At 33.9% G+C, this 12815-nt stretch overlaps 1 protein-coding gene across 9 annotated transcripts in view; it reads left to right on the top strand.

The window, feature by feature from the left end:
• The window catches only part of LOC109534913 (poly(rC)-binding protein 3), a 169966-nt gene that overhangs the window by 119607 nt on the left and 37544 nt on the right, over positions 1 to 12815 (top strand). For 5 of the 9 annotated variants that reach the window (XM_048660905.1, XM_048660902.1, XM_048660904.1 and 2 more), the window contains exon 4: positions 11779 to 11906. In XM_048660905.1, the coding sequence (XP_048516862.1) occupies positions 11779 to 11906 (128 nt within the window). The other 4 variants (XM_048660901.1, XM_048660900.1, XM_048660903.1 and 1 more) reach the window with 4 other exon arrangements.

Here is a 12815-nt window from a genome sequence, read left to right as displayed (position 1 = left end):
ACATTTCTTCAAACTCGTCATCTTATGGGGAATTACTCTCACTTATTGGAGCGGATTGCAAAAAGTCGTAGCTGCAAATGAATCTCGAAGTACCGTTTTCCGATTAATTTTATATAGAAAGTGCAAAGGAAGACACCTAAAATTTGCAGATATTACTGCAGAGAGTTGAATCCTAATATTCGAAAATTTTCAATTTAAACTATCTCCAGCATGATATTTTTTTCATGCGCATTTTCATGGCATTTAACATATTTTTTAAATCTGCCCGAAATGTTGCTCTTTTCTAAGTTGGTGTGTATTAAAAATGTTAGTTTCTTCACATCACTGAAGATAGTTAAATATGCCGTTTTGAAAACGAAATTTATCATCCAACTTTTTCAGTCACCTTTTTCTTACTTTCAAACTTTTTACGGAAATATAATGTTTTCTTCAAAAATTTTTCAAAACCACGCAAACCAAAACCATTTCCAGGCGTTGCATGCAAGCGACTTGCAATTTTCACACGTTATAGAAGACATTTGAGCCTATAAATACATAGAATTTCATTCTTATCCAGCCGGCTAAATTTTTGGCAAAATCTGCCTAAAAATCTGACTGCTTCCCATCTGTACGTCAGTATTTCAAAAAAATCGTAGTTCCAAACGTGACCATCTGGTAAGATATTTGAATCTGTACATTCTGGAATGTATATTCAAATCAATAGCCAGTTACATTTTTGGCAATTTGAAATATCCAAATTAAAATACCTATATTTAAGTCCATAAATCCTAAAAAATTCAGACTAATCCAAAGCCGACTTTATATTCGATAAAGTTGGCAAATCTGCTCAGAAATTTTACCTTTTTTCTCTGTCGAGTCTGTATTTAAAAAAGTATTACCTCTAAAATTAAGCAGGTAGTGACTTGCAATTTTCATAAATCAAAGCAGGTATTTGAATCTGTAGATCCTGAAGTGTTCGCTAAAATTCAAATTTAGTTTGATTTTTGACAATTTTTTTAAATTTTGCTCTAGAATTATGACGGTTTTTCAGCTGTACATCTGCTTCTTTTTTTCATGAACAAAATCGTGGAGTTTAAGCTCTGAAATATTCACGCATCATAGAAGAAACTGAAATGTGCAATTCCTAAAATGTGCAAATTTTAATATAAACCATTTCTTATTTTTGGAGAATTTTCAAAATCTATCCAGAAATCCGACGGTTTCCAATTTGGAATTCTATAATTAAAAAATCCTCAGTTCCACGAGTTGCGAGGTAGCGACATGAAGTATTTACCCATCAGAGGAAAGACTTGGAGTGTTGCAAATCCGGGAAAAGTACCTAAATTTCAAACCAAAGCCTGCTTGATTTTTGAGAAATTTTCAAAATCTATCTAGAAATCTAACGGATCTCCATTTGTACGTCTATCTTTTAAAAATTCGCAGTTCGATATGTAGTAAAGGTAGCCACTTGAAAATTTCACACGTTGAAGCAGACATTCGGAGCTGGAAATCTGGAAAACTACATTTGATCCCAAAGCTTGCATGATTTTTGGAAAACTTTTCAAACCCTACCCAGAAATCTTACAATTTCTCATTCGTACATCTATTGCAGTTCCAAGAGTGGCGAACGTAGAAACTCGAGAATTTTCACCCATTGAAGCATACAGTTGGAGGTGTAAATCTGAAAAACTAGGTTTGATTCCCAAGTCTGCTTGCTTTCTGGAAAATTTTCAAAATCGACCCAGAAATCTGACGGTTTCTCACTTGTACGTCTATTTTTCAATAATTCGTAGTTCCAACATGGGCAAAGGCAGAAACTTGAAATTTCCATACCATAAAGGAAACAGTTGGTCCTGTAAATCAGAAAAACCATATTTGAATCCAAAGCCTGCTTTATTTTTGGGAAATTTTTAAAACCGACCCATAAATCTGCCGGTTTCCTATTTGAACGTCTAGCGTTAAAAAATCCGCAGTTCCAACAGTGGCAAAGATAGCGACTTGAAAATTTCATGCAATAAAGCAAACATTTAAGTTTTGAGATGTAGATCCGTAAAACTACATTTTAATCCAAAACCTCCTAGATTTTGGACAAATTTCGAAAATCCATCAAGAAATATGACGGTTGTCGATTTGTACGTCTATTTTTCAAAAAAATCGAAAAGTGGCAAAGGTAGAGACTTGCAATTTTCAAACATTACGGCAATCATCTGGAGGTGCAAATACAGAAAATTATATTTAAGTCCAGAGCCTGCTTGATTTTTGAGAAACTTCAAATCCTGTCCTGAAATCTGATGGTTGTCCAACTGTACATTTGCTTTTCACTTTTTTTGCTTTCAAACGTAACGAAATAGCGACTTGAAACTTGCACATAACGTAGACAGCGTTCAAGTTTATGAATGCGCCAATTTTAAGTTTAATGCTACTATAAGTTTTGGAAGATTTTGAAAAAATGTCCAGGGAGATTGTTTTCTTGAAACATGTCTGCATTTAAAATGTTCATCCATTATAGAGAACGTCTGTAAATGTCTATTTTGAACAGACATTTAAGTTCAGTTAAAGGTCAGTAATCGGTGAATCTTTAACCGTTTCCAAGCTGAGTCATTTTAGATATCGATAACCTTCCACAATTTTTGCAGGCCTAATTCTCTCATTAGAATTTGTTATGTTTTATCAACCCCTTTGGGGATAATCCAGCTTTAATTTTTTTCAGGGACTTTTGTCCGTCTTAAATGGGGTAAAGATCTAATATTATCGTAAATTTTTTAACTAAATTTAGTATTTTGTTGTTGTATTATATAAAAAAAGTGCAGCTTTACGAGTGCATACGAATCAGCAGTTTGCCGCTGTTTTCAAAATATAAGGGCTTTTTAGAACTTAAGAATCCTAAACAAACTCCAGTGCTTCAAATTACTAATGTTCAAGTTTTTTTAGCGAGTAAACACGGCTTTTTTAATTCAGGTCAGGCAGATCTTTATCCAAAATACTAATCAACCTATTTGTAACTGATGTAATTATACATTTTTTTAATGTTTAGAACCCTTTTCCGGGACAATTTTAACAAAAAAACTCACATGTAGAAAGTTTATTTTTGGCGGAAAAAATCGTAAATTGCATCCGAAAGGAATTCCAAGGTCTTTAACCGGCAAAATCTTTATCCTTGTATACTACTTGTATATTCATACATATTAGGGAGCTTCTTAGGTCGAAAACTATGCATTAAGCTCAAAAAACGCTCAATTGAAAAGCTGATTTTAAGGCTTTGCGTTTAAATTTTTTTCAGTAAACTAGTGAATTTACGATAATTATTGGAATCAGTTAAGAAAGAAGACTTTAATCAGTAGAGTATTCGAACAGGTTAAAGTTTTCCTATTCAATAAACTTCATAAACCAGGTTAATGTTAAATATCTAGCCAAATATCAAACTTCCTATTCCCAAACACAATAGAATGTGAGAGTAATTTTGAAATTTCAATCAACGATCTAACTATGTGAATAAGTTAAACCGCATACCCAAATTACCTTAACTTTGCAATGCGATTCCCAAATATATTGCAGCAAAGTACAATTCCAGATACTCTAAAAAGTTAATCACCATAAGCAATTCGTTATATATCTATTGAAAGTCCAATTATAAACCGTTATTTCTATAATTGGATTATTTATAGTTCGATTTTGATTCGAGCGCGTTCATCGGCCAATAATAATTCCCTTTGTATTCGAATTGACTTTGAACATGCTGCAATGCTGGAAGCGTATTTGTGTAGTTTCATACATATAAAAACTGTTAACAAATTGGCTGCTTGCACGCTGCATTTTTGTGTTAATCGTTATATTAAAATTTGTCCGATTTCTTCTTGAGCCTCGTTTTTTTATGTGCCTCAAGTGTTCAGGGGCTATTTTGCGTTGTGCTATAATTCCCCCATGCTTCTTCATTTTGCCAATTAAGCAATTCAGTCTTTTAATGTTCGGCAATTCACACCCCCTTTTTTGCCCATACCCGTTAATCTGGAAACCCTAAGTGGAAACAGTACAATACATTTTTAAAATCTAATATGGAGTGGTTGCCCTTTTCCATGCACTCCCCTTTTGTTGGTTTCACTTTTCCCAGATTTGAATGTGGAATAAGTCCGAAGCTGAATTTGTGCCAGACGATCGCGCATTCTGAATAAAGGGTATAAAAAACACCAGGTGAGTTAAACTTAAACGAAAAAATAAATAAATTGCTGTTTAGGTCCTGGACGGTTTTTATTGCGTTATTTGTTAAAATTGCCAATTTTGGTCGCAACTTTCCGTCCCTCATTCATTTGTATTATCCACTTTCAGCAATTTCATTAGCGACAGCAGCAGCTAATTAGTTTGATCCAAACGTTCTTAATTGAAATGAGGATTATCCAGATAAATAGAAACTTAATTTAGCACAAACTTCTTTCATAAGGTTTGGATACTAAAGGAGTAACTGAATAAGTAAAATGTTTTTGTTCTCAAATTTGTCGGTTTGTGCAACATAGAAGGAAGCAAATGCTCAGGAGAAAATTACGATTTTCTTTTATTTTTCGTTTCAGGCATAACTATTCATTTTCCTCGCTGTCGTCTAGAATGTAATTGTAGACAAAATATTTATATGGACTTTTACAAAATGTTTTGAAAAACCGGAGTCCATCTTAGGCATTTGTTTATCTTGTTTATAAATGTGACTTTTTAGGTAATGTTTCTCATCTCTTCGGATATCTTGATAATTAGCTTGTTCTTTTCTACCAAACGGTCGCATTCTCAACAAAGAAAAGGTCATTGTTTTAAAGGGTTTCTTCAGCTTATTTGGCAGTACGGAACAGACAAATTCCTTACTTCGAAAGAGAAAGAGCAGAAATTAAAACACCTGAAGGTTTGAAACGTCTCGCCTTCAATAGGGCCAAAAAAAGTTATGTTGTAAAACTTCGGATAATCGCAAGACTCAAATTGTAATATTTTATATACATATCCTTTCATTAGACGATATCTTGAGCGAATTCAGATGCCATGTTTTGTCAAGTTTCTCGAATTATCCCTATGAAACTTAAACTTAAAAAATTGATAATTTAAAATTGATACCTGTATCTATTGGTAGGAATAACATGGCAATATTATTATTTCTGAAAACATTTTTATCGTTTACATTATGAACAGCGTATCGGCTTGATCTATCAGCACGAATTTGTCAGATTTTAATCCAAAGATTCTCATAGTGTCAAAATCAAGCGTTTACTTGTTTTTAGATTAACAAATTTGAAAGTTTTTTCTCTTTGCGTTTTATTTCAACATTTTTCTTTTCTTCTGCATCCAGGAATTATTGATTTGTTCTTTGCTAACTGTTCGTTCCTACCCCAGTGGGATTTTGGATTAGTAATAAAAACATTTTAATTTTTCAAAATTTTTAGACACCAGAGCGAATATCAAATTTACCAAAACCGATTACAGAACATCTGTCTTTAATACGTGTTACTAAAATAATTATAATTTTCTGCAAAATTATCTAAATAAATTTACTGTTTTGTTTCCTGATTAATATCCTTTAGCTTATATGTATTAATGTTGTTTAATATTTTTACTGATACTTGCCAGTGTTTTTGCGTCCTTTTTTATTCGACCATCAAGTAATTTACCTTCTGATAAGAATCTCGAGTCCCTTATTGATGACAATTTATTAAAAACCATTCATTTTATCCATTTTGTTGAACTCGAAACATTTTGTCAAGTTGAGAGCACACAAGAATTTAAAATTGACTGTTTTTTAGCTCGACACTTGACACATAAAGTAGACTAAATTCAATTGCGCAAAATGGAGTTGTCCCAGGCAACCAAATATATTTAACGTATATCAAATGGTTATAACGTATATCAAATGTGAAATAAACGTCGTAAAAGACACCACTAACGTCTCCAATATCACGTCTTTTTGACGTCTGCACGATGTGAGTTTGTCACATTCATCATGAGATTCGACGTGAGTTAAAGGCCCAAAAAATACGATATCTGATCCATATATGTCATTTTGACGTATTAATTACGTCAATAGATGTATTAGTTCCGTCAATAATTCAAAACATGATTTGAATGACGTTGAAATAACGTATTTATTACGACGCTTACGCTTCAGTTCACGTAGATCAGACGTCATGGTGATAACCATGACAAAATGTGACAAAAAATCGACGTCGATTAAGCGCCTATTCATATTTGTAGTGCCTAGATTATTGACAAAAGTCGAAGAAGCGAGAAGAATTACGAAAAAGAGCTGAAACTCAATAATTATCATGAGGAAACAGACATTAAACAGGTCATTGCTTACAAAAACTTCAAAACAGCTCACCCTGTATCCTTATTTTTATCGCCATAATACTTTTTCATGCATCCACTCATGAGTCTCGTTCTCGTGTTATAATCTATAACAAAAGTTGACTTTACTTGTCTTTCATTTTATTGTCTACACTCCATGGGCGAAAAACCATCTTTCGCTTTGCGAAATATTTAAAACGAATTTCCGTACCTGAACTAGATAAAATGCCATTGGCAAAAGCGGCTTAACAATTCGCGAAGGCAAACGATAAAGAGACGTTCTATGTGTTCTCCATTAATATTATATTAACCACCAAAATTAAATTTCGGTTGTAAATTTACCTGCGTTTTCTAAGGCCTCTTTGGCTCATGGAACGTTTTACGGCGCACATTAAGGAACCGGAAAATCTGCTCTGGAAATGATGTAATTAAATTAGGCGTGACGCTATTGGTGGCGGATAAAATTTCAGGTAAAATTTCTGAAACGCTCTCGAAGGAAAACGTTCTGATTGGACACTATTAGCGAGCGCTGTGGAAAAAATATTGATTTTTTGAACTTTGAAATTTGTTTCTTTAATTTAAGTATGTATATTTAGTCTGTATACAGGGTGATTCAAAGTTGGCCTCAGTGGAGACGTTGCCTGGGGGTATGTAGATCATACAGAAACAGCAAAAAAAGTGAGTCTCGCAAAAAGCTGAGATATTCCCAAAAAAACTACTTCAAAAATTTGGCAACAACAAGCAGAAGACCCCTGATTAAGCGGTCAACAATATGCCCACAATATAGAAAATTCCTGTTCCAACAACTTTTCTTACTTTTCACCCAATGAAGTTCACTAGTTCTCCGAAAGATAACAAAGAACGCCATCATAGTCAGAAATCTAAATACGTAGTTATCATAGTTCGCAGTCAAACTGCACAAGCAAAAATCAATCTTTTACTCATGTTGCCAAGTGTCCACCAAAGAAGCAAATTATTGGTGGTAAATTTGCATTTTGGTATAGCTTTCGCTTAATGTTATTTAAACGAAAAATGTATAGTTAGATTTGACAAACGCGCGAAATTATCCGAACTGCATAACCCTGACAACGAATTGAAAGACAGCCGGGTTTTAATGTCATTCAATGTTATCGTAAGGAAAAGTAGTGAATTTCAATGAGTGAAAAGCAATCAAAAACCGCATTTAGACAAAAAAATACCACCAAAAAAGTTGTTGAAATAGGCATTTTCTATAAGACATATTGTTAGACGCGCACTCGAGAACCTGATGTTTGACATGCCATTGACATGCAAGCAAACTCGATTTATTACAAGTCGAAAAATACTTCCATGAATGTTTACAGTATTTTTTTTTCGGATTAAAATAGTTTTTAAGGGCACAAACATGATTTGTCAGCATGGAAGACATAATTTAGCATCAAATGGAATGCTGTCAGATAGATCTGCCGCTTTTGGCTTTCGATACTCAATAGTCCACAAGAGTATTGCCAAGCATCCAGCAAAATAGCAAAGCTCCACACAAAACACAAAATGAAACCAAAAGTGAAATTCATAAAGTTAAAAACTTACCTTTACCAATACTGACGCAAAGTGACCTAAATTAAACAAAAAATAAGCCAAACCAATACATGCTAATCCAAATTAAACAAAACTCACTCAAAAGTTACAAAATGTGTCGAAAAAAAATGGTTATATTGACGTTGCAACATGGTTAACACGAAACGACCTTTGCGACCCAGCGTCCCTTCATGATGTGATGCCTGTCACAGTCCAATCTACATTGTTTTGTCAAGCGCCGTTTCCAAAACAAAAGATTTAAATTGTAACCGAAAACGACATTTCCGTCACAGATTTTAGTAAGAAAACGAAATGGAGCAGATCTAGATAATTACCTTATTTTTTAAATATAGAGTCGAACCGCTGCCTTTCCGTCTTAAAAAACATTGTCTGGCCATCTTTACCAATTACCCTCTGGTAAATATCCGTCAAACTAACAGTTGCTGCTTAAAAGTAACAAGAAAAAAATGTATCAAAGTGACAAGCAGTTGAATGGCCGTTGCACCATGATAGAATGTTGGCATATCGACAGTGACGTTCGATCAGAGAGCACATGTCTAGCATTTTATTCGTTGTCATGGCCACCCTGTCGCCTGTGGCTATTTTCATATTCCCATAGCACATGCGTATCAATTTAGACGTTGGCAACATTGTCGTCTGAAGCACGTGTGATTGGTAACATCGCGTCGGCAAGCTCCTCCAAAATACAATCCATTTAGTATAGAAAAAAACGATTTTCTTGTAAGTTCTTCCAGTGATTTTCGTAGTTTAGCTAGATTAAGTTGCAGTAGAGATTAGTTTGAGTGCCTCGCTTCAGCATTTCCATTGATTTTGCCCGACAGAAAATGCTTGGTTAGGTGCAGGTTTGTTCAGTGTTTTGTGCATTTCAAGTGTGCTTGGTCGAGATTTGCGGCTCGTTTGTCTTGCTTTTTGTTTCGTCCGAGTACCAAGAAGAGGCCAAAAATAGAGACTATTTAAAAATAAATTAATGCATGCAAGGTAATCGACAACGGAATTCAAGTGACACGTGCAAACATCTAGATGCTCTGGGCCTCATCACCTTTGGCAAAATCAATTGTTTCATTCGGAACTTGTTTTATTTATCCTTAATGCTGCATCTAGTCTCAACGGCGTTGGTTTGAATAGTATATTTATACCAACAATGTACTTCAGGATCTAATCTACATTAGTCAATCTGAAATTGAAAACTTAGCTTTTAATATCTCTTCAATCGGAATATAAAAATGTGGAAAAAATATCTATGCTTCTACGGTAAAATATGGCTATTTCGTGACGAACGACTGAATTTCTAGCTACAATGATTAATGTATCAATACAGAATTTCCATAAATGGCAATGAGTTGCAAACATCGGCTTAAGCTGCTTCTATTGCCTTTACCTGTTTTCCTCGTAATGTTAGCCTTCTGCCTGCTGCAGGAATGTTCCATATTCCATGCTACCATTATTAAAAATTCGCATTGGTGTAGTCGCTAATTATGTAGTTGAACTTTTTCATTAATCAAGTTATCCAAATTTTTCTCAACTAGGAAAGTGTTTATTGGTAGAAAATTATTCTAAACATAATGTACATACCGTACATGGTGTCCAAAACTTAATGGCTAACTTCGATTTAGGCTAAATTGAGTGTATCGTAAACAATGGATTTGGTAATATTTAGGCCCATCAGTGCTCACCTTATAGATTATATTTTTATTAACAGGTTTTCTTAATGGTGTTTTTAAGCGATATAAATTCGGTTTTCGACCACTTTCCACACATTCAAATTACCCCTTTTCCATAAAATAGCAAAGGATACCACCATGATGCCAAACCGTTGTCACAGTGACAGGCCGGAAAATCTCTCACATTTATTGCTAAATCTACACTGTGTTTCTACTTTTTGAAGATATTTGGAAAAATATCAGTTGCAATTTAAGCGTTGCTCATAGAACTTGCGACCAACTTTAAAGACATTTAGATTTAAAAATGTTCACCCTATATGTGTAACATTAAATTTATGTCAAAACTTAACAGAACAGTTATTTCTACATAAGTATTCTTAATTCATTCAACGAACACTAGATTTTAATAACACTCTCAACTTAAAATGGGACAGATTATGTAATATTTAAAGTAATAAAACAAGTAAAATACCTAATATTTATTAAAGGTTTGTGTTAAAAGTGATCACCATTGGCAATGGTGCACTTTACACAACGGTTTCTGAGAGACCTTCAGTTGAAAACGAAAAATTCAGAGGTTCTAAGTCCGGAAATTGAATGGTCACCCAAATTCTTAGACGGGAAATCCAAAGATTTGGAATAATCTCTAATAATATAAGTAAGCATGTGGTGGAGTTCCATCTTGCATAAGCTTTATGGATAAAATCTAGATTCGGCATTTTCAAGCTACAAATGTGGAATTGAAGTCAAATTTCGAAATATTGTAACCAAGTTATAATGTGAGAGAAAAGTCTGCTACATACCTGCTAATGAATTTCGATTTAGGAATGGGGATGAAAACGTTGATATGAAAAACGGAGTTTTGAAAAAATAATTATATTTAGAAATGGCCCTTAAATCTGACGGCGTAATGGAGGTAAAATTTAGAAAAGTCCAATAAACCAGGCAAAAGAAGCGAAAATCCATGAATAACAAAAAACTTAGATTACAGCTTTGATGTTCAAGTCGAAAAAATCATCAACATCTCATATACATATACACGATTTCCAAAAAAGTCTATTAGACTAGTTTGAGGCTGATTGATTAGTGCATGCAACATAGATACAGTTTGATCAACTCGTCTTCAACGTTACGTCACGTAAAAATTGTTTGGTCAGGGCGAAACGCCACAAGAAGGTCGGGAAGTGCTTATAGGTTTATTGTCATTTGACATTTTATTAACTCTTGCGACCTAATTAATAACATACAAAAGTGGTTCATAACACAAAACTGATTATGTTGATACAATATAAGACAAAGGGCTCTTTTATTCAAGTATTTCAAGGACATAAAAGAAGATACCGCTTTTAATACAGTGTTGCTAGATTGATATGTTAATATGGAAGTCCCTTGTGACAGCTGGCTGAGCTGTCAACGGCAATCAGCTGTACCTAAGTGATGGAACACGTGCGATTTAATTAAAGATGTCCCTCATTTGCTGCCTGACGTCACGTTTTGGGACCTAATGTTGACGAACAGTTGATCAGACTACACTTGATCGGCCTCATAATTTACCGGAACAACTCCATTGGACTTTATGTATAAATTCTCAGCCTAATAGTTTAGAGAATATTGAAAGGCGCATTCTAAATCTGTCAAATTATAATATAAAAAGCTTACTTAATTTGTTTTTGTATTATGTTCAGTTAGTCCCCTGGTTTTTTGACTGCATGTAGTTACCAAAAACGCAGTTTATTTTAATTTACTACTTTAGTTTACAGCCGCATTAAAGCCCCTTAATGCTGCGGTTTAGTTTAGTGGATGAGAAAATAAGCAGTTTCAATTCGAATGGTGCATGTCTCTCTCTCTCAAAAGAAAATATGAATGCTCATCTTGAATGAGTGCCAAAATGCTTGATCTAACTGTAATATCATGATACTTAATTTAACTTAATGAGTAAGGGTCTGTTGATATAAATATGTTACTTTAATTTCCTCGATTTATTTACGTACATTTTTCGGGCGGCCCCAAAGTACTCCATTAGTTCCAGCTGTGTAAAGTTCAAATGGCATAAATTGATCACTTTTAGCTTAGTCAAATCCCAAGCCCGATCGGATTTTTTTGTTAATAAACATTGAAAATACGAATGTTTATTCATTTGCATTTCCCCTCAGCTTATATACATAGATTTGGCCCCGGTCCTATATTAAAAACCTGCTTTATTTAACAAGTAGTTTCACCTATTTATACTTACCTTATTTATTTGCAGAACAAAATACACAGCACCTTTCCACCACCCTGAAATCCCCTAGCCAAATAACCATGGACTTGGATAAGCAACATATAAATGATGACCCAAATGTCACATTAACAATCAGACTGATTATGCAGGGAAAGGTATGTTTCATGATTATTTTTTGCTTATATTGTACTGTCGATTAGTGTCTGCTTTCATTCAGAATGACCGCAGGCAGGATTAATTTTGTCAATTCTCAAATCGAGATAAGCCCAAGTGTGCTTGAGTGCTTGCGAAAGAACGGTTAAATAATTCACCAAAGATTGTCAAGGACCGTTAAAGATAAAATGCTGATGTTTTTTACGCAAGGACAATTTATTTTGTTATTATTGATAATTAAGTAGACAGTTTGTCGTCTAGTTATTGAAAGTTTTGAATATAAAAAGGCGCCATTCTAGTCTTCTAATTTCAACATGTTTTTTATCGTCGGTTTACGGATACTTTTTAATGGAGATGTTCGCAAAGGAAAACCGGTTATAGTAATGTTGCGAAATGTTTTACGAAACGAAAATTTTTTCTTAATTTAACGTCTTTGAACATTTTTTTTATTTTGGTATCATTTTTCTTCGGTTTGTTCACAGCAAGTAACTGAGCTTTTTTTCCGTTTTTTTTCTAGTTAATTCGGTCTTATTGAGAAAAACGCATTGGTTAACTGCACATTATGCACATGGTTTTGTATACATACGATATTTTGAACAACATGATTCTAATTAAATGTGTGTTGATGCTTCTTCATACAAACAATCGCGTAGCTTGCCTTGAACCTGTGATTTATATTTTCTTCAATATCTTCGGTTACGTTCAAAAATGTCTCCAGCTCACTTTTAGGCTTTCTAAGAATTTTTTGAAGTACGACCTAATAGGTCTAGTAATTGTTTCTCAAGGTATTTTTAGTAACGAGGCTTGGCACAATCAGCTATTTATTTATGCACCTAATAAAATAATGACAAATTTTATTTATTTGTTTTTACTTTCTGTGGGGTGCGTAATAGAGAATCCGGGGCAATTAA

Source organism: Dendroctonus ponderosae, unplaced genomic scaffold, assembly GCF_020466585.1.
Source record: "Dendroctonus ponderosae isolate FM_Combo_2020 unplaced genomic scaffold, Dpon_F_20191213v2 Dpon_F_20191213_1, whole genome shotgun sequence".
Taxonomy (NCBI): Eukaryota; Metazoa; Arthropoda; class Insecta; order Coleoptera; family Curculionidae; genus Dendroctonus; species Dendroctonus ponderosae.
Note: the sequence above shows the minus strand (reverse complement) of the source record. Positions and strands in the feature narration are given on the sequence as shown.